This window comes from Drosophila innubila, chromosome X (assembly GCF_004354385.1).
Source record: "Drosophila innubila isolate TH190305 chromosome X, UK_Dinn_1.0, whole genome shotgun sequence".
In the NCBI taxonomy this organism is placed as follows: Eukaryota; Metazoa; Arthropoda; class Insecta; order Diptera; family Drosophilidae; genus Drosophila; species Drosophila innubila.
In genome coordinates, this window is record NC_047626.1 from 12,697,199 (window position 1) to 12,720,203 (window position 23,005).

Genomic DNA, 23,005 nt, shown 5'->3' on the forward strand with positions numbered 1-23,005 from the left:
TTATTCAGTTAATAATGACAACAATTAATGTAATAAACAAGGTATTTCAACAATTAAAAGGATCGCGGATCGTATTTAAGAATGTTTTATGATTTTCGAATGTAACGAATGTATTTAAAAAGTATGGAAGTATACTATATATATACTATATGGTTTTCGTATGTAGTTTCATTTCATTCATTGATATTAAACATTTGCAAATACATTTAATACATTTTTCGATTATATGTACTTTATAAACCTTTTTCTCCATTTTGCCTTTCACTCTACTATGTAGTATAATATATATAGTTAATACTTTTCGTGGTTGTTTGACTTTATCGCTCGCATTTGGTGGGGTTTATGTGATTTTTTCTCGCTTCATACTTCATATGCAAGTTGATGTATTTTGATTTCAATTAACTTATTTACGATTAATGCGTGAACATCTAAGATAATATTTTGTATATTCCCATAAATGCATTTAAGAACTTTCGTGAAATGCCAGGAATGCCAACTACCAGTATCATATCATATCGTATTTGTATCTGTATTTGTATATTGTTAAATCGAACTCTTTGGGTTATTGTATATGAATATTGAATATTATGATTCACAACTCATCAACATCTCAGTTAAGTTGATTCAATGATGTCTAGTGCTTGACTTTATTGTGGGGATTACGGAATTGCATTATGCTTGAAAGTATTGATAAACTCTGCATCTGTATCCGACGATCATTATCTGCTTTCTTTAAATATTTATGTAATTATGTATCAACATGTAACTAACTTTTGAGTATAAATATGGTATGATCTTGATATCATCTACACAAATATTAATATATTGTATTTTGATGATTATTCGACACAAACACACACACTCACACAGACATTCTCTCATACATGCACACATACACACTTGACATTGCTTTTGAGTTGTATTTTTTTGCTCTGACATTTTTGGAGTTATCGTTTTCTTAAGTCTTCTTAGGGTATACTTTAAATCGTATACGATTATGACTATACGTGTTAAAGGGTTTAAATATGCATCTAAATGTATGTTAAGTTTCATTCTCATTAATGTTATCGTTATCGTTATCATTTTGCATAATAATTTTCATTGCCATTTTCCAACATGCGGATATGTTTTCTTTTTTTCGTTTTGTTTTTTTTTTTTTTTTTTTTTGCACCCGCCAAGTTTTGAAGTCATGAAGGTGGTACTCGAATGGTGGGTGGTGTTCTCTCTCTCTCTCTCTCTCGCTCTCTCTCTCTCTCTCTCTCTCTATCTATTTAGGTTTAGTGGTTCGTTGTGGTGTGTGGTGTTTGGTGGGTGCAAAGGTGCTAAACAAAGGTGAGCTCATGGCCGCTGAGGGCGTCGATGAACTCAAAGTGCGCGTAAACTCATTCACCATTTATGACATAGACCGGACAGAAGGCCTTCTCCGTGTTCAGGCTCTGCGGCGACAGCGCACGGGCTGGTGGCCGTTCCAACCGGCTGACTCCGCTGTCGCCGCCTTCGCCTTGCTCGCCTGCATCCTGCTGATTGACTGCATCCACTGCTGCAGCTTTGGCATTGCCATCAGTTCCATTACCATTACCATTACCATTGCTGTTGCCACTGCTGTTTCCGTTGCCACTGCCGCCGCTGTCCACCTCCTCGACCGTTTCGAGCTCGCCACCGGCTAATGTTGTCGAGCAATAGCAGTAGGATAGATTCGTTTTGAGATCCTCGCAGAATTGATGCTGCTGCGCAATGCTTTGAATGCGCGAGCGAGCGAATTCTCACATGTACGTCGGCTTGAGCTTGTAGGCCCGCTTCCAGATCTCGCACAGGCAGACCGTCGAGTGGAAGCGATAGAATATGGCCAACGGCATGGACACATGCGTTATGATTGTCCAGGCCCACAGGCCATAGAAGTTCAGCTGTATGGGATGCGATTCAGCGCGAGATTTCTCCAGCGTACTAATTGCCCACATGGCCAGATTGGCCACCAGCATAAACGTGACTATCTCCCGTCCCGGCTTCTTGCGTATGTGCTCCGGACTGACCGCCTGCCGTCGACTGGCATCCAAGATGAACATGGTCTGGCAAGCGGTCTGCACAATGGAGGCCAATGCATTGATCGGCACCAACATGTCATCGCTGCGCAGCGTAAAGTGTCCAGCAATCACCGTGAAGATGTTGTACAGAAACGAGCCCGTCTGCGCACCCACCAGTAGTATGTCGTCCAGCGAGAAACTGCGATAGGCATCGTACTGCAGATGCCGCATCTGAATCATGCCCACGAGCGTTGCAATTGTTGCCGTGCCATAGATGAGCAGCTCACAGATGGTCACCTCGGTGACGGCGAGGGAGACAAAGTCTGGTCGCGAGATCAGCACAAAGAATATGATGAGCGAGATGATGGTCAGCACTAGGATGAGTATGCCCACAAATAGACCCTTGTGGGCGCGGGCACAGTCCACGGAGTAGTGATGCGGGGAGCGTTTCATCGGCGAACTAATCATGTCCGGACGCTGTGGCGTTGGCGTCTGTGGACGCGAAATGCTGCGCCACATCACGTACAGAATGGCGGCACAGATTAGCGAATACTCGATGGTGCAGGGAAACAGGAAGGGCGAAGCATCCTGGACCAATGTGCCAATGATGTTGGTGCGCCGGCACTCGAATATCTGATAAGGACCCTTGAGACCACGTGGCACACGCAAATGTGCCGTCGGATCATGCGAGATGACTGCATGGCCACGGGAATGACCAGGAATGCGATGCGAGATGCGGAGCGTACGATTCTCTGGATTGTAAAACGTGAGTATCTCATGCTTCGTCTCCTGGATGAGCACATTCAACCACACGGCCAGATTCGTGCCGATCATGTGCATCAATCCAAAGCGTGCGATGATCTTATAGCGATACACCTTTATCTGTTCGTTGTTCAGAAAGATGAAGTACATCTGGATAAAGATGAAGGCCATGCGCGTCGCTGGCGTCAATGCGAGCAACACATTGTGACACTTTGTATCCGGATTCAGCTCAAAGTACTGACCAAACTCCAGACCCGAATAGATCATGCTGCCAATTCCAAATGCTGCAAATGCAAATATCCACAATTATCAAATGCTGATCCCCATGTTTATATCGCTCTAAGGGTTGACGACTTACCCACAGCGCCCATGCGTAGATAGAAACTGCCGTAATGATGCTGCCGGCCCAGCGGAGACAACAGCGACGGACGACGCACCTGGATGGCCGGCGGAATGCGATGATGCGTCGATGTGCTGTCCGTATCCGACTCGTCCATGCTATCCGAAGCATTCACCTTTGCCGTGGACTTGCTGGGCGAGGTGGCTGCAATGCCGACAAATTGGAAAGTGACTAAATTGTAGTCTAAATCGGGGGATTATAGCTTACCTATCGGTGGCACTGGCAACTTGGGACGTCCCCAGATCAATGTGGCGTACATAAATAACAAAAAGATCATGCTGCCAATGTACAAGTACAAGTAGTAGACCTATGGGCAAAGAATTCAAGAATTAGCTCGTCGGGAAGTTAAGAAAAGATACAGATAGGTTGATAAATTAGTTCAATTTCGCATTAGTTTAAGCAATAAAGTGATATACATATTTAAATATTAAGAAAAGGAAGAGCCTAGCTTATAGAAGGAGAAAAGAAACTATCCAATAAAAAGGGTTCACCTTAAAAAGGAGAAAAGGCCTAGCTAAAGAAAAAAAAAATAAATCGACAGTAATGAAAAGATCTAGCTAAAGAATATAAAAAGCTAGCTAGAAAAGGGGATAAGTCTATACTAAAAAAGAGAGAAGAGGCCTAGCTAAAGGAAAAACAAGAATATAGCTACAGTAATAAAAAAGTCTAGCTAAAAATTATAACAAGCTAGCTAGAAAAGGGAATGAGTCTAGCTAAAAAATGAAAAAAAAACAATCTAACTGAAGAAAATCACAGGCTAGCTAAAGCAAATAAAAGCTAATAGGAAGTGAATATATAACTGAAGACAAAGAAAGGTTTAACTAAAGGAATTAAATTGAATAAAAGAAAGAGTCTGATGAAATTAAAAAGCTAGCTAAAGAACAGAAAGGGTCTCGATTAAATCTAATCTAGTAAAAGTGGCTAGCTGAAGAAAATGAAAGGTTAAGCTGAAGGGAGCAATGGGCCTACCTAAAAGCGAAGATGAAATTATCCTAATAAAAAGGAAACATTAGGCTAAAGAAAATAAAAGGTCTAGCTGAAATAAAAAACAAAGAGTCATGTAGAAAGGAATGAAGTGTTTAGCTGGAAGAATATAGGAGTCTAGCTGACCGAAAGTATGGGACTTATACAGCTAAAAGTAAAAAAATATAGATATATAAAGTATTCCTTGAAATAAAAGTAAGCTTTACTATATAAATATGATTGAAATTAATCTAAGTTTATCATAGAAAACGAAACCCTAAAGGAGTAAAGGAGATAAAGGAGTAAGAAATTAAAATTGAAGAAAAGAATATAGAATCAAGGAGCTACAGGAAGAAACTACCAAGATACGACTAAAAGCATTGTCAATGAAATAAATAAAAACAGTTGGATTAAAACTAACCTCATAGAACGATGGCGGTATATAGGTTGAAATGACTTCGGCCATGGGAAAAGCTACTCCCATGACGACGAGCAGTTTGCCATAGAGAGCCGAGAAGAGTGTGGCCAACGCATCGCCACTGATGAGAAGAAGAAGAAGAAGAAGAACAGAGTGATGAGCAGACCGTACAATGTTAAAGAACAATGTGAACTTACGCTTTGACACGCGGCATTGGCGGATAGACAAACGAGGGTCGATGGGTGCGTTTGATGGCGGGCATCACGGGATAATTGGTCAGCTGATGCGAGTGATACATTAATGCCAATTGGCCGCCTTGACGCTCGCCATCCGTCTGACTGAGCTGACGATGGGAGCTGCTGCCCGGCGACGAGGGTGGCTCCGAGCTGTCACCACCATTGTCATCATTGCCATCGCCATCGCCATCGCCGCCGCCAAGGATGAGGCCACTTGGTCCGGCTGTCTCGACGCTGCTCTTGCGCGGCAAACTGGACTCATCGATGGTCACGTGATGCTGCGAACCGGAACGTGCCGAGAGTCTGCCCGGCGAGGCGGCCACCGTCATATGAGCGGACTCTCCGGGTGTGGCCAGCAATGAGCTGCTCAAGACTGGAGCAGCCAACGGTACGGCACGTCGACTATACCCCGGTGAGCGTCCCTCCGCATCCAGAGCCGGAGGAGCATAGCTGCTGGGAACTGTGGGCGTGGGCACCCGTACACCGTGCGTATGATGATTCTGATGATGCGGATGCTGGAACTGATGCGGCAGATGATAATGATGATGACTGCTCGTAAAATGTGCTCTCGGCTGACTGGTTACCACTGTGCTCGATACGGCCTCCACGCTGGACACACTTGGCACTGCCTGGGATTTCTGTTCATCCTCATAGCTGAGAGTGGCAAGCGGTGGCTCTGGAGCAACAGCGCTGCTGGTGGTGGCGGTGGTGGTGTTAGTGGTGTTAGTGGTGGTGGTGGTGCTGCTGCTGCTGCTGGAATTAGATGTGGATTGAGAAGGCATGGATTAGCTGGTCTATCTCTCTATCTGTGTCTGTCGGTCTGTCCGCCTGTACTGATCAAGTCACAGTGCAGTCGCAACGATGAGCGACGCCGATCCACTGATTGCCCCCAGCAATCGTTGGATTTGCATGAGGCCCCGTTTTGGTATTCGCGCAGATCTGCAGACACCCATACAGCCGTGGACTCAACTGTGCTTTAATTAAATAATCGACTAGCTGTTGCCATGGTGTACACACACACACATTTATAAAAATATATACATATACATACACTAAAAAAAAAGACCAACTTCTTCAAGCAAGAACATTTATCCTAAATATTTTGTTCTTTAAATAAGAACATTTTAAGACCACATTACTAATAATAAGAATATTTGTCTAAAATATCAAAGTTCTTAATACAAGAATAAAAATCTTAAATTGTTAGGAAAGTATAAATATATACTACTTTATATGAATCAAGTAAGTATTAAAGTCAAAATTAAAGAAGTTTTCTCTACATTTTGAACTAATTAAATTTTAAAAAAAAAAAAAAATTTTATTTTGATGAAAAAATTAAATTTATATAAATATTTAAAAATTTATAAAATTTATGTAATTATTCATTATTCAAAACCGAACCTTTTATTTTAGAAAGCGGTTCGGTTTAGGTACGGGCTCGCAAAGTAAATGGTTTCAAGGGTTCGGTTCATCATCCGGTTCGGGCTGCTTACAAACCCGAACCGAACCGTTTCTTCGAGGTTCGGTTCAGAACCGGTTTGCAGCCTGGGTTATAAATATAAAAATCATTTCTAATTTTTCTATTTTTTGATTTTCATTTTAAGAACATTTATTCTTTAAATAAGAACTTGGTATTATTTGAAATGTTGTTAAAATCAAGATATGTTTTTTAATTTAAAAAATTTCATGTTCTCGACGCATTTTGTAGACAAAAATTCTTAGTTTTGAGACCAAAATCTTGATTTTCGAACATTTTTTTTTAGCAGTGTATGTTCTGTTATCGTACGGGAGTACTCTTTTATTTGAGAGCGACAAGTGGGCACCGCTCATCATTTTGGGTGCCAGACACTTCCGTCCACTTTCCATCGTCCACCGTCCGTCGTCCGTCCCTCATTGTGTGCCACTCAACAAACCACAAAAGATTCACACAGATCAACAGAGCTGCATTCAGTGAGTACTCAAAACATTTCATCAAGCATCAAATCTCACGTCTTCCGGACTAACATTCAATATTTGCACATCTTTCCCATTGTACACACCTCTTTGCAGAAAAAGGTCAAGGCACGTCTACACTTGACGAAAAAATCCCAAGATTCTGTTAGAGAATTAGACGGAAATTTTTTTTGAAAATTTTTAATTTTCATATTCCTTTTTTCTTAAAAAACTTAAATCTTAATTGAATTTTAGTTTCTTTATTAATTAAATTATCTTTTAGTATTTTACATTTCTTTTTTCTTCAAACGAGAAAATATCTTTTCGCTTATGATAATGTTTTGTGTGCATGAACAGCGACAAATATCTAATGTTTCCACGGCTCTATAGCATGGTCATTGTCATCATACATCAGCTGATTTCCAGCGAGTGTTTTCATTTTCGTCTATGTACTCCCACACGCGACCTCATCAGCTACCTTCCACTTCCCACTTCCCCCCACCCTACCAACGGGTACTACTAAATTGCACTTAATAACAGCAAAAATAGGAGAGAGAGAAAAATGAACATCTAATGAAAGAACCGGGAATGGGGCTGCCCACGTTAGCAATTGAAACTAATAGTTCTCTGGTGTGTGTGGACAATCCAAATCTGAATATACATACATAGGTAGGTATAAAAGTATTGCTTGATGGGATTAGATGACGAAGCTGGGAATCCTGGCTGCTGTCAAGTGCAGCGGACATATAATTAAGCCACAAATACGACAGCTAGACAGGTGATTAACGAGCCAATCTTAACTAAGAATACTACACATAAGTTTTCCAATCTAAAAGTTGTCAAAGCAACACAAGAACTGAAACCAAACAGAAATAGATAAGTTTAAATAAACTGATGAACTATGGCTATAAAAATTTCAGAATTACACAGATTATATCCAAATTATCTCTAAATCAGTTTTGTGAGCGTAACCTTTTTTTCCTCCAATTAATAAAAAAAAAAAAAAAAAAAAAAAACATGTTCTAACTCTATTAAAATTCGAACTAAAAATAATTATATCTGTTTTATATGGAAATCGTGACATTTACAATTATAATCTACGAATATTCTTAGATCAAGATAATGTGTTTTTCAGTTCCTACTTTGTCTCTAAATTATTTCTGTCTAAAGAAATTTTTCATGGATTTCTGGCTGAGGTTATTCACACGAAATCTTGTTACATTCTGCATATTGCTGCTATTCATTTGCATTCACATTCCCATTCACATCACTCGACTTTGAGTGTGTGAACGCATTGAAGTCAAAATGCATCATTTGTTTACTATATATGTGCTGACTATCAGATTTAGATTGAGGCACGAGATTGAGTTTTGGCTTTAGATTTGGATGTGGATTGGATTTTGGATTTAGGATTTAGATTGAATTTTGTGGTGGGTGGTGGTTGTTGCTTTCTTGTGGCACTCGAAAGTACTTGGAACAAGAGTACTCATCGTTGTGGCATATGCTCAGGAGCGACAGTTCAGTTCAGGGTCTGGAGAACTAGGATTAAGGGTACGTGGCATGCACACTATGAAACTTGCAACAAGTGGGGAGCTTATAAATAACCTTGACACAGGGTAAAGCTGATGCGGTTACACAGAGCTTAGTGCTCAGTATCCTGGCGAGCTGGAAGTCGATTGAAGTCAAGCCACAGGACCTGTCCTTTTCTCTTTCTCTGCGTGTGTGTGTGTGTGTGTCTGGGACTGTGGGTCATGCACTCTAGCGCTCTTGTAATCAGATTTCTAAAAGCGTGCTGCATACTTTATGGCGTTTCGGTTTTGGGGTTGTTAACCTGTCACATTGCCTCTGCTGTCGTGTTGCACGTTGCCTTTCTGTCCTCAACACAACTCAACTCAACTCAACTCTACTCGACTCGACTCGACCCAACTCTACTGTGTTGCATTAATAAATGGATGCGCCTGGCCAGGCAAACGACAAAGTCAAGGAGAGCGCTGCAGGTGAGCTGCAGGGGGAGAGGGAGGGACTCACTCACTCAAATGTTGCAATGCTGCAAAGGTGAACGCAACGCTCAACTGAGCTTAAAACGAAGCGTGTGTCATCCACAAAACTTATCGATGACAGCTCGATAAATTCTTGGTTTATTGTTTAAACAATTCTGTGATCCAACCCAACACTATATCCCCATTTATATGACAAATAACAGTTAAAGTGTGTAGGACAGTTAACAATATAACACTAGGCAACACTTTTCGATATCGATTGTTATAACACTGAAGAGTAGAACAATTTGTATTATAATTTTCAACACATTTATGTTAAACAGTTATTAATATAACAGCGTATTACTGTTTCCAATACATATTATACCAGTGTATAACAGTTTTAGATATTTAATTTATAATTATAATAAATAAATGAAAGTTTTCGATACAACAGGATCAAATAGTTTCCAAAATAACAGTGCATAATAGTATCCGCTATATCATTGTCTGCCAACTTTGAATAACTATTGTACGAGTATAACAGGGCATAGCTTTCGCTCATATAACAGAGTATATAAGTTTTAAATACATCAGTTTATGCCAGTATTCAATACAACAGATATCGATAGTTAATATTTAGAAAAAAAACAAACAGCGTAGAATTATTTCCGATATAATTGTTTTAAAATATATATTATCTATTGTATTATATAAACTCAATAAACAAATATAATATAGTTTTCAATATAAATGTTTCTAGTATCTCTCATAACTTTGTATAACAGTTTGCAGTAGAAGAACTTGGGATTTTACATAACAATTGCAGTGCATTCATTTAGTTTTTGCCACCGTCACGCCCTTTTGAAATGGAACGCTTTCACAGTGTCCAGTTGCAGCATGGACTTTCAGCTGCGAACAAGGAAAGCGCTGGCTTGGAAGTGTGTCCATTAGGCAGCTTCGGGTGGGTAAACAAGAACTGTAAAGGCAATAATGGGGCAGTTGAATAGATGTGGTTCTCTGAATGTTTCCGGTTACGCCCAACTGGCAATTGACCTATTTGTGCGGGGGCAGGGGGTAGGATTAAATCTATAGGCGTGGCAGTGGCCAGACGTCGTGTTGTCGCGTCGCGTCGCGTCGCCTTCAATTGTGTCAGCAGCAGAGCGACCGCAGGCAAGTTTGTTGCGATGCCAGGTGACATCGGTTGAGGACAACAACCTGCAGCATCTTTCTTGTTGCGCAATTTGTTCGTGGCAAGCCAATCAACTCGGCTGCGTCAACAACAGTGGAGGCAGCCAACGTGGCGTATACGCACTAGACAAAAAATGCCGCATACGCCATGTGGGCCGTGTGGGTCGTGCGGCCTGAATGGCTGTGCAACTTGTCAGGGTGTTGCACTGGAAACGTGATGTTTAATTAATGCAAAGTGTAAAAGCAACGATAACGCGACTCTGCAGTGTTGTTGTGCAGCAGCAAGTTGAGTGAAAAGCGGGGCACAAATGTGAGAGGCACAAGGGGCGATGCATTAGTAGGCGTCAGACAAGACCCCTGAGCTACGCGCAACAAGCAGCATGTAGCATGCAACATGCAAGCGACATGCGTCGAGTGGCATGAGATAAACAGTTTTGGCTCGACTATTAACAGCAACTAATGGAGGCAGACGACGCCAGAGCCAAGGCAACGCTTATGCAATTAATAAAGTGAGAGACAAGAGCGGCCGAAGGGAAACGGGAGATGTCCACGACGACGATGACGATGATGCCGAACTGGCAAGCTCATCATTATGTTGCCAGAGAGCACAAACGGGAACAAGTACCAAAGATGGTATACATAGATATAAAGCACACAATAAGAGCGGAAATTATAGACCTAATGACCGCAAATCGCTGTCTACACATCTCATCCATCCCAAATCATGTACTTTAATTCTTTATCATGTTGATAACTAGCAGATTCTTCCTTAAATATATTTCAATTTTAAATATGATAAAATATTATTATGCCGAACCTTACAGGATTTAAAATTTTATCATTAAAAAGCCTTAGGACGGATCCGTCGGTTTGATAGTAAGTGTAGTGTTGCCAGACTGTTTGTTCATGTACTTTAATTCTTTATCATGTTGATAACTAGTAGATTCTTCCTTAAATATATTTTAATTTTAAATATGATATAATATCAATATGCCGAATTTACAAGATTTAAAATTTTATCATTAAAAGGCCTTAGGACGGATCCGTCTTTATAGAAAACGTCGGTTTGATTATTTCCAAAGATGGCGGTGTGCTTAGGAACTTGTGCGTAAAAATAGTTGTAGAATAGCTCGGCCGAACTCAAGAATAGCGTTCCACAGACCACCAATGCGCCCAATAATAGTAAGTGTAGTGTTGCCAGACTGTTTGATCAATTTCAAATGGTTTTCATCATGCGCAGATTCAGGTGCATCTATTTTTCCAGCAGTTAACTTGGGAGTAGAGTGATTCTCGTTACGTATATTAATCAGATACTCCCTTAGATCTGATGAAGCGGTTTTTATAAATTCAGGATGGTTTTCGTCTAGAAGGAATATATCGCAGATGGATATCGTTCCATCTGCTATTTTCAAAATTGTATTCTTATCCGAAACCTGTATCATGGAATTGAGCGTATTAAATGCGACATGGCGAAGTTGTAAGTCCTTGTCATTCATGCTCAAATATTTATACAGAATGTGATAAGTCTGTAAAAGATATCGACTCATGTGCTCCCTAAAGAGCCGTGTCCCAAACGAGATGGCCTTGAGTACCATTATGTGAACTCGAATCGAAGCTGGCAATTCCAATATTATCAAGAAATTCTTCATATAAATTTCCAGAATATTCTCCATAGCATCTCTTCCTTTACGTCGTTTAAAAGTCTTTGCGTAGGTCTGCAAGATGCCGAAAATATTTTTGATAGTCTCATGATGATCGTATTGCTTGTCACCAATGAGAAAAAGCAGAAAGCTGAAAAACGAGAGCACGAATTGCGGAGTTTGCTTCAACCTAGCTAGACTTTTCGCCCGGTCGTCTACAAAGTGTCTTATCATGGTCCTCGCCTGCGTGCGGTCGCCAATGAGCATATCATATAGATTCTTCATTTTCGTTTGACAATACTCTAAGGAAGCGAACCAAAATTTTCCAATAGATACTGCTGTATTCAATGATTCGAAGAAAATTTATCACAAAGTCCACGAAAGTAAAATTATTATTGTTAAAACTTAAAAAACAGTATTGATTATTAAGGCCAACAAGATTGTCGAACAATTTTTGTCGAGTGAATGAATTATACTCAAGCTCCAAAGAATAATTCTCACCATGACAATTAGAGCAAATGTTCTAGACTCGAGAGTTTGACCATGAAGACCTTTCGAAGTATAGATAACGTAAATAACCATAACAAACGTATTATTTAAAAAACTGTGGGTGTGGTGCATTTTCGCAATTTGCGGGGGCGGAAGGGGGCGTGTCAAAAATTTTCAACTAACTTGACCTTCGTCACACGGCGCTCACACGGACGGACAGACGTACGGACAGACGGACGGACAGACGGAGATGGCTATATCGACTCGGCCGTTGATGCTGATCAAGAATATATATACTTTATGGGATACGCCTTGGAGATGCCTTCTTCTCCCAGTTACATACTTTCCAACGAACACAATATACCCTTCTACTTATTTTTTAAGTAAGGGGTATTAAAATACTGATCAAAACTACTGTTTCAGAGAATTTCAAAACGCCTTGGACTTATTTTCGATACTTTGAAATCTTTCTTACATTCAAAATCATGTATGTGTCCGGATTTCGAGGTAACAACATTGTGTGTTGTCCGGAGAACAGAAGATTTGAGTGTTCGAATTTGAATATGACATAATCGTAGCTATTGGTAAGAGCAAGACTCACCTGGCCTGATCCTTGGGGACAGCGGTGACTGTGGCAGCTGCTGCTGCGGCTGTTTCCGCCAACTTGGGTGGACTGCTGACCAGCGGGGGGCTGCAGACGCGCGGTGGCGTTGTGATGCGCGGTGGACTGTGCATTTGCCGCGGAGGACTCTTGGCCAGCTCTGGTGGGGAGCTGCGCATCAATGGAGGCGATGGCATGGCCGGAGCACCTTCACCAACAGGTGGACTCTGAACACGCTCGACGCTGCGCTGTGAAGATTTCAGAGATGGCGCCGGACTTCTCACCGAGATCGATGTCAGGGATTTGAGCGATGTTTGTGACTTGAGCGATGCCTGTGGGGAAAGCACAGCTCCAGCTCCAGCTCCAGTTGCAGCTACAACAGCGGCAGCCGAGGCAGACCCAGAGGCGATGGAACCGGTACGGGAGCCGGCACGTGAACCAGCATGGGAGCCAGTGCGTGACCCATGCTGGGATCCAGGCTGCGAGTTGGCACGAGATCCGGCATGGGATCTTTGGCTGCCGCTGCGACTGGGCACACGACTGTCCGGCTTGGATGAAGCTGCAGCCGCATTCCCGGCAGCCATTGCAGCAATGGCGCCACTGGTGGACATGATGCCACCGCTGGCAATGCTGGCGGCTCGTGGTGAGCTAATGCTATCTGCTGGATCGTCTTCCTCATCATCGTCATCGTCATCGCCCACATTAAGCGACACCTTGTCCACCGACAGCTCATCGGTTTCGACCTTTGTAAGCTCCTCGTCGTCGGCATCTTGCTGTTGATCCTCTTCATCGGCTGCATCTGGATTGGCATCCTCGAGACCCGCTGGCGGTGGTGGAATAAAACCACGTCCCAAACTATCCTCGTCCAGTTCGGCAAAGTGCTCCGGCGGCGGTGCAATGATGGATGAGGCCGAGTATCCATTGCTAGGTGGTGTGGTGATCGTTGTCGACTCATCCTCGTTATCCAGAGATCTGCTGTAGTCCTCGGCGGCCAACTGCTGACCACCGCTCACCGGAAGATGATCCAAGTCCTGTTCCGGTTCCGGTTCTGGCTCCTGATCCTGATCCTCAACCTCTGGTGGCGGCTGCTGATCTGGCAGACTCCGAGCAATGGGCTGCGGTGAATTTGGCTGGGACTCCTGCTCGCTCTCGGACGATGGTGTCAGTGGTGGAATCTGGCTAACATGTTGAGCCGGCGGCGACACCATCTTGCAGATGTTCAACTGTGGACACGGCGGGGGAGTCACCGGTGGAGATGGTGATGTTGACGGTGACTTGGTCAGAGGCGGGGTAACACTACCCTGAACATACGACAGATTCGAGGGCAATGGCGGCAACGGTGGCGGCGGTGTCGATTTGTCATCATCCTCATCCTCATCTTCATCATCATCTTCGTTACCATCATCATCCGCGTTAGCATTGTCTTCATGTGCCTGTTCCTGTTGTGGTTCCCGCATTGCTGCTGGCGGCTCGATAATCGCCTCCTCGGCATCATCCGTCTCCTCGCCGTCATCGTCATCGGTTCGCAGTCCGGCATCATCCATGGGCGACAGAGGCGGCGGCGGTATAAGCTCCAGCTCCAGCACCGAATTGCTGGCCGAACCCGTCGGTGAATTGGCCTCCATGCCGATCAGCTGCTGTGGCGGCGGCGTTGGTGTTGGCGGCATATCATCCGTCTCCGTCAGCGTTGGCAGCGGCTGACCAAGCAATGTTGTCGGCGGCGGCGGCGGTGGTGCCACCAGCAACTTCATCTCTTCGCTCAGCGATACTGTCGGCAGCGGCGGTGGCAACGGCATCTGCATGCCCGACCCGGAGGCTAGGGCATCATCCAGATTGGCATTGCTATTGTCCACCTCCTCAATGTCCGAGTCGATGCCCTGTGCAAAGTCCATGTAGAAGTTGTCACGTGAATCGCTCGAGCCGCGACGCAGTTTCAGCGACAGCGACAGATCCGGAGAGCTGTCCATGTTCGCTCTTCCCTCACTCCTCTCTCCTCTGTCCTGCTCCTTATCCACTGGTTGCGATTCTCGTTTCGCTCTCACTTAAAATTCCTTCACTGTGAGAGCTTTGTCCTTTCCCTTTTAGCTGTGCTGGCCTTTGTTATTGTTTCCGCTATTTTGCGCTTTTCACTTTGTTTCGCCTACGCACATTTTGTGTATCCTGTTTCCATTTCTCAAGTATCCCTAGAAATGCATAAGCAAACGCTATACACACACATGACAAAAGCACACACCAACACACACACACACACACACACACACAGATATATATACGCACAGAGAAACAGTGTTGCTAGAATTTCAAGATAAAAAATATGACCTAAAAAAGAAGCTAGAATGTTTTTCTAAACATAACATATGTATATAATTTTTGCATCTCCATATTTTGCATATTCAATATTTTTATGATATCTTTGGCTATTCTGAATATATTTGAATATCTTAAATTTACTTGATTATTATATGTAATGTGCATACATACATACGTCATTTTTTGTGTTTAATTATATTAAAGTTATCTGAACTAAATTTCGAGTTAATTGCATTACTTTACATTTAATAGCATTTGCAATTACAAACTACATATATGTATGTAAGTAGCTAATTTTAGCTATGAAATAGCTCAAATGGCAACACTGCAGTGACAACTTATTAACAGCCTCTCTCTTTCTATCCGTTGAGGACGGGGCGGTGGTGTGGGGCGTGGCAATTGCATTTGCTGCGCATTTGGCTTTTACGCAATGGTTGACTGTTTGAGTGTGTGTGCGTGTGCAAAAGTGCGTAACAACAAGAAATACGCAACAAAAGCAACCCCAAAAATACAAGCAAAATCGCTAAAGAGCAAAATTGCTGTTGTTTGTTTGTTTATTTGTTTTTGTTGTTGGTTTCGCTTGTTTGTTGCGCAGTTGTTGTTGACTTACTGACCAAATGCACACAAACAGACACACATACACACAGGATTGCACATTTACATTTACCGTTAAGCGGCGCTTTTGAATTCGCCAAACAACTTTATGTATGCCAAATGCGATGCCGACGACGACGCCAACGCCAACGCCGGCGTTGCCCCTTCAAAGAATGCTGTAAGGACCTGCGGAGCGAGCCTCTGTGTGTGTGTGTGTGTGTGTACACCAAAAATATTGCGTATGTGTTTTTGTAGGGCAGGGATTATGCTTCCTTTTTTTGCACAGGCAAACAATTGAATGTCGCTATGTTAATTCGAGTATATACCGTTATTTAATATTAACTAATTGTTTTTGAACAAGTTTAAATTAATGGTCTCCGTATTTCCTTTTGGTCTTTCTGTATTTTGTTAATTTTTTTGACTGCTGTTAACGTTGCCCGATACCGTTACACGTTCGCTTCGTTTTGCTACGTTGCGGCTCGGCTCGTTTCGTTTCGGTTCCGGACTTTTGGGGACACACGGAGCGCGTGCCTGACGCTGGGATTTTTCGATTCCTGCTGCGGCGGCACTTAATTCTAGAATGAAACGACAGCACGAGACAAAGCTGCGCCATTGCCGTTGTCATAGAAAACAGCGGCCGCAGCCTCTCAGTCAGCGCCAGAGCCGGAGCCGGAGGCAGAGAGCGTGCTACTAACGAAAGTAAAGAGAGCGAGAGAGAGAGAGAGAGTCACAGTGTACGATGGTTGTGTCCGCAAACATTTAACAATCAAACGTTCGAATTATTGTTGGATGTAGTTAAACCAATGAATAAACTCTAAGTTCACTCTGCATTAAAAAAAAATGTTTCCTCTCTGGATCTGGGCTCCAATTACAATGCAAAGACTCCCTCTTTGGTATTTTGAAAATTTTAAATCTCAAATTTTTTCTTTTAATCAACTCCTTAAATCGTAATTAGTATACCACAACACTTTAAGCTTGATTCTAGGACTTGCTCGATCAAAGGTTCTATTAACTTCAAACTTTCATAACTTTGTTAAAACTTGGCCGATTTTCAGCGATTTTCTTGGTTTTGGTTTTAATACGAAAATATCGGTCCTTTGGAATTTTGAAAATTTAAAACTTTAAATCTCAACTCAACTCCTTATATTGATATTAGTATAAAACAGAAGTTTAACATTTTTAGATTTTTAAAAATTGAATTGGTTTACCGGTACGTAATGGTGCTGATACCGAAACTGAAAGTTCAAAAGCGAAAAAAAAAAATTTTACCGAAATGTTTTAGTTTGATCTCCTGAGTTAAAACCAATTAATTATTTATAACCAATTATTAATGTTTGTATTCCACTTGTTCTAAAAACCACACGCAACTACATACATATAGTAAAATAAGAAAAAAAATAAAATAAAATTTTCCAATGTTACAATAATATTTATTTTCCAGCTGTCCAAACAATTTCTTGACTGGCTCTTTGAATCTTCAAGTATTCGCATATGCTTCCCACTGTGCACAATGGATGGGCTCTCTTTCCTTTCCGTTCCGGGAGTGTGTGAAAAACGTCACTGCGTACTGACGCCTCATCGGAGAGCGTACATTTCTTAGTAACGAAAAAACAACACAATCATTTACAATTTGGTCATAAGGGATATGCGCAAATATCCCAGTCCTGAGCGGGATGTGATGGAATGTTTGCTTACTCCGGGGTTGGAGAGACTGTCAAAACGGAATGAGAGTGGAGCCTGCGTGATGGTGCAAGGCGCAATATTTCGAATCACCGTTTAATTCTTATTGCGTTCTATTAAAAGTTTATGGCTTGCAGATGAATATATATGAATTAATAATGTCAAAGGTATATTTTCAGTTCAATTTTAAGCATTGGCAAATAAACCGAACTGAGCGCCAAATTTCAGTGTTGCACAATTCACGTAATGCACTACTATTTTAAAGTCGACACCTATCGATATTTGACAACGGCTGCTTACATATTTTATGAGAACGATTACGTCGAGCAGTTTCAATAAAATATTTACATTTATTGTTTATATTAAATAAATGTATTTATTCTACAGGTGTTATAGCCTTTTTACACTGTCCGCATCATTAATGATATCGCATCATTTCAAAGGTGCGATAGTCTTCCCATTTGAAAATAACACATGCTAGATTTTAAAAATTATTTTATCTGAAACCTTTAATTCCTTACCTACCTCGCTCAACTTCATTTTACGTTAAAAAAAAAATATTCATATTGTCCGGAACAACTGTTTATTTTGGACTATTAGAGAGTTCTTTATCAATTGTGTTTGTACGACCACGTTTAGCCTCATAATTCCACAGAGCAGACTCTGAATGAAATTTATCAAGCAATTTTATTTGTCCAAAAGTATTTTTTCCATAAAAAAAATTTTTTTTTTCAATGCAAGAGAATTCGGAATTTTTCATTGCACGAAATTTTCAAAATAAATAAATTTTACAGTTTGGCGTACTGTGTCCACTTTCAGTTGTATGAGATGAGTTCTCTATAGGTAATTTGCTTATTGTTTCAATCAACCCCTTTTTAAATCCCAAAAGTATGCTATACTATACACACTCTATGAAAAGTGGATCTTTCCTTTAGTAGCTTATTACTTTCAATCTTCATAGATCATATATAGATAGTTAAAATTCAAATATTAATGAGAGTGAAACGCAATTTTTGTACCATAATATATTAGGATTGCGCAGCAGCGTTTATAAGGCAATTAAATGTTCTAATCTTTAAGACAGAATGGACTTTAGAGTGAGCCAGTAGTTGAGGGATCTGTTGGAGATGTAGATATCGCTTTGGTTTGTGTTTCCTCCTTGGTCCCGCCGCGCACTGTTGTGCCATGCGACTTCATGTGACCGCTGAGTCCGGCGTATTGGGCGAATCCCTTGCCGCAGATCTTACAGATGTAGCGTTTGTGGGCCGCATGGATTTCCTTGTGCTGCCGCAAGTACTTGGCACTGGTAAAGGATTTATTGCAGATATCACACTTTTTGTCTCTCACATTCAGATGGCCCTTGATGTGATCATTGAGCAATGAGTTCTCATAGAAGACCTTGTCACAGAGATGGCACTTGCCCGTGGGCCTCTTCTCGTGCCGTCGCTTGTGACGCTCGAAGAAGGAGCAGGTGGTGAAGCGACTGCCGCACACGTCACAGCAATAGGGCTTCTCACCCGTGTGTTGGCGCCGATGCACCTGCAGATCCGAGGTGTTGGCAAACCGCTTGCCACACTCCTTGCATTCCAGATGAAAGTCTTGGGTGTGACGCCTCACATGCATGATGCAATTGTCGCTGCGCGTAAAGCCTCGCTTGCAGAAGGGGCAGACAAAGGGCAAGCTGCCATCATGTGCGGCACAATGCACCTTAAAGCGGTCCATGCTGCTCAGCAATTCACCGCACTCTTGGCACTGAAACGGCGGCATGTGCTCGTCGAGAAACTGCAGCTGCTGCTGGTAGCGACCTCTGCACTTGTATATGATCCCCTTGCGCTTGCATTCGATGCGACGCGACTTCTCCTGGGCGTAGGCTTTGCGCATATGCCTAATGTAGCGCTGAAGCTGTGCCGGCTCCAACGGCACCTGCAACTCGCTGCGGCACAACTGCAACAGCGTCTTCTTGGCTGCCACTCGCACGTGTCGCAGACGACAGGTCAAATCCTGCATATCCCAGAGGCGATTACAACGCTGATAGAGTTCTATGAACTTGACATTCTGCTCGTCCGTCAGCTGCGGCACGGGTAACATGGAGTCTTCCCTTTGGCCTCCCTTTCGATCCTCTTTGCCACGTTTGCCGCGTACACTGTTGCACAGAAAGCTTAGGTGCTCATAGTACCATTTAGTTGCAACTGCATCCTCATTCCGCTGCAGACGTCGCTGCTCCACTTCATAGGCGTAGCGCAGCCTTTTCGTGTAGTCGGCAATCTCCAGACCCTTCAACTGCAGATCGAACTGTGCGTTTAGATGAGCCGCGATCTGGTCACAGGCATCGCCGCGTCGCTTGTAGTTGCGATACTCCAGCATGCCCATGTCCCAGAGCAGGCGTGCCTCCTTGTATTGCTCGATGAGGGATAGCATTATAGGATGCTGGCGCAGCCAAAAGTATGATGAGCTGCTGGGCTGTGCAACATACAAAGATACAGATACAGTTACAGATACAGAAATCAAATTGTAGATACGGATGTGCTATTTTGTTATTATACCTATAGCTTACCACAGTCTCCAGGGAATCGCTGTCGCCGTCGATACTCCTGTCACTGGGCATATCAAGCATTCTTTCCGACTCCGGCTCCGATTCAAACTCCGGTTTGACTGCAGCTGTCAAAACTTCGCTCTTCTCCAGCGGATCTAGTTGGAGCTCCGTCATATCGAGTTTGGACTCAGTTGTCTCCATTTCGAGCTGGACAGTTGTTATTAAAGCCGTTTGTTTCTCTCGCTGGCTACGCAGTCTTCTTGTTTTTGTTTTTATCGGCTCTTGTTGTACATCGAGTTCCATCTGCACCGAATGCTCTCCTTCCAAATGCACCTTAAAGTCTCTAAAAGCCGTTGATTGATGCTCACAGAAGATGCACTTAAAGGCGAAACTGCGAGAATCACGCTTGCATTGCCAGACAATGTCACCACAGCGCTCAAAGTGGGGCGGCATGTTTGCTGTTCCCTTGTAATGTCCGTGAGAGTGTCCGATCTTCTTACTAATTAATTGTATATATTTAAGCCACTCGATGCTTAATATTTATAAAAATCATGGTGCGATTCCTGAAACAGATTCGGATTTGGTTTCGTCGATCAGCTGTTCACAGCTGCTCCATACAAAATGTGTATCGATATATCGATGAACTGATAAGAATTGCATGCGCTCGCAAAAATATGCTACACTAATTGAGAACTATCGCAGTTTAACAAACTATCGATATTTATAGCCGCTTTCTATCGGCGCATTGCGAACAAATTGAATCATTTATTTGAATTGCAAATTAACAACTGTTAAATTAAGAACAACTGTTAATAAGAATTAAAAATGATTTTTATCATTTTTTATCGGAAATAAAAGTTATTAGCTTAGATCGCTAATTACGACAAAAATAAGAAATTTTGGTGTATTGCATGTTATTGCAAAAGAAAGTTTTGCAGCTCGGTAAAAGGAAAAAATGGCTGGTCAACCAAAAGAAATAATTAAAATTTAAGCTTTAAGTGAATTCTTCCCTTAATTTTTAAACATATTTTTTGATTAAAATATTATAGTTTGTTTTTATATTTGTTTTTTTTAAATTTATTTTAACACTACTCATTGTATAATTTTGAAAAATATTTATTCTTTTAACGGTCTTTTTTGGTTTTGGTTTACTGATTGCAAAAAATACAAACGAAGAGTGTTATTGTATTGTTGTTTTCTTGTTTTATTCCACATTGGTTGACTGAAAACTTTAGAAATTTGTTGTGCCAAAGCTGACGTAGACGTTCTTTCTCTTTCACACGCTTGACTGTTTGGCGACTTTCATGCGCAAGGGTCTCTGTGCGGGTCAACAATGTACATTCATACATACATATGCATAGAAATATCCAAGGAAATGGAGATATAAATTAATATGTAAGCGTAATTAACTTTTAAACTTAAGCAAAATAATTTCATTTAATTTGTAATATATGTACATATGGATACGAGTGTTATATTTGAAATATAGTAAGCAATCAGGTAAAAATGTACTGGGTCGAATAAGCTGTGAGCCACTGTACATGCATATGTTCGGCGTTGACCGTTGCGGTCACCTGTTACTTTCACTGCAAAGGCAACAACGAACACGTTTTGTGTTTGCCCATTGGCCAAACAATGAAAAGTTATTAAAATTACAAAAACGCGTCTACGGTGACAGGGCAACCAGCCGGTAGCTCTTTTTGGAATGGATGGCCGGACGGATGGCTTAAAGCTTATGCTTGGCCTTACCAATACGCATACATCACACAGTTATCCAAAAAATTGTTCTGACAAAATTAAAAATTTTCATATTTAGTTTTATATTTTTGTAAAAAGTTAAGTTCAATGTTATTCACAGGGATTAACCGTTAACCGGTATTAACCGATTGAAATTGAAAACCGTAACTGAAATCGTAGCCGATTATACCGAAACCGAAATTATTCCAGCCAAAATGGCTGAAAAGTAAATATGAATTGGTATGTATGACGGTTAATATCGGCTTAAGTTTTAAATTCAATTATGTTGCTAAGGTGTAAGCATTGTTTTTAATATTTATTTTTAATTTGCATAATAATCTCATTTAAAAGATCTTATTTTTTTGAAATAGAAAAATTTAAATGCGACATACAAAGCTTTTGTCTAACCAATTTTCGAAAACCATAATGCATTTATTTATTTTTATTTGACTTATTCTTAAAGCCGTACACAAAAAAAATTAATAAGAAATAAAATAAACATGCATAAAAAATATTTAATTTTGCAAGAGAAAATGTATTTATTTTTGATGGTTTCAAAACACTTTCTTGACTAACTTTACATACATATGTGCTTAAGTACATATGTACATAAATTAGCGATTCTTTGAGCGGTCAGCGGAAGTCTTTTCACTTGTCGCTCTCACTTTCGTTGCCATTGCCGTTATCACTGAATGCTAATTTTATTGTTGCTGTCAAATATTTAATAATTTTTGCTAAAATGTGAATTAAATGCCCCCATCGCATACATAATTACATACATATGTACATACCTACATACATATGTAATAATAATCTATTGGCAATAACAACAAGCCAAAAGCAGCAACAGCAGCAATAACAACTACCACAAACAACAACAATCTTGACTTGACGCTGTGGAATGCAAACGGCATGCGAAAAGAAAACGAAGTATGGACAAATTGACAAACAGACAGACGACGGTGTGACTGTTTGAGCGACGGACAGGCGTAGACATGTTTTGGCCAGCCAAAAGCAACAACAAACACATAGGCAGTACATACAGTTAGTTAAAAAAGATTTTCCTATATTTGTTAATTTTTTATTTTGAAAAAATGTTAAAATCGATGAAAAATATTTTTAATTTTTTTTAACTTGTTTTAAGAAACATTGCCAAAAATAAATAAAATACGAATTTAAAAAAATACATATGTAGTATATACATGCATATACATAAAAAAAAAGGGTATAAAACCGAATCGAATATCGGTTTTAGTTAAAGTTTCGGTTGTGTTTGTATTTTCATTTTCGGTTATCGGTTACAAAAAATCTATTTGATTTGATTGAACCGAAATAAATCGTTATACATGAATCGGCTACTAATATGTATGTTATTTCGATCTAAATAATATCAGGTTTTCGGTTTCGGTATAATAAAAACAGTGTTGTTTTGGTTCCCAATTGCAATCGGTAAATACCGGTTAAAGGTAAAGGTTTCCATTATGGTTTAAAAAAATATGTATGTACATACATATATAGT

At 41.1% G+C, this 23,005-nt stretch overlaps 2 protein-coding genes across 2 annotated transcripts; both read right to left on the minus strand.

Annotated features, from left to right (window-relative positions):
- Positions 1-1,763: 1,763 nt before the first annotated feature.
- LOC117786522 (proton channel OtopLc) lies at positions 1,764-14,599 on the minus strand. The gene is made up of 6 exons (XM_034624836.1): positions 12,633-14,599; positions 4,762-5,493; positions 4,568-4,685; positions 3,391-3,490; positions 3,142-3,327; positions 1,764-3,067 (listed from the first exon to the last, which is right to left on the minus strand). The coding sequence occupies exons 1-6, from the start codon at positions 14,597-14,599 to the stop codon at positions 1,764-1,766; spliced, it is 4,407 nt and encodes a 1,468-aa protein (XP_034480727.1).
- A 3,625-nt stretch (positions 14,600-18,224) lies between these two features.
- On the minus strand, positions 18,225-20,262 carry LOC117786730 (zinc finger protein 878-like). The gene is made up of 2 exons (XM_034625091.1): positions 19,771-20,262; positions 18,225-19,676 (listed from the first exon to the last, which is right to left on the minus strand). Exons 1-2 carry the CDS (start codon positions 20,200-20,202, stop codon positions 18,309-18,311), a joined length of 1,800 nt encoding a protein of 599 aa, XP_034480982.1. The 5' UTR covers positions 20,203-20,262; the 3' UTR covers positions 18,225-18,308.
- Between the last annotated feature and the right edge of the window lie 2,743 nt (positions 20,263-23,005).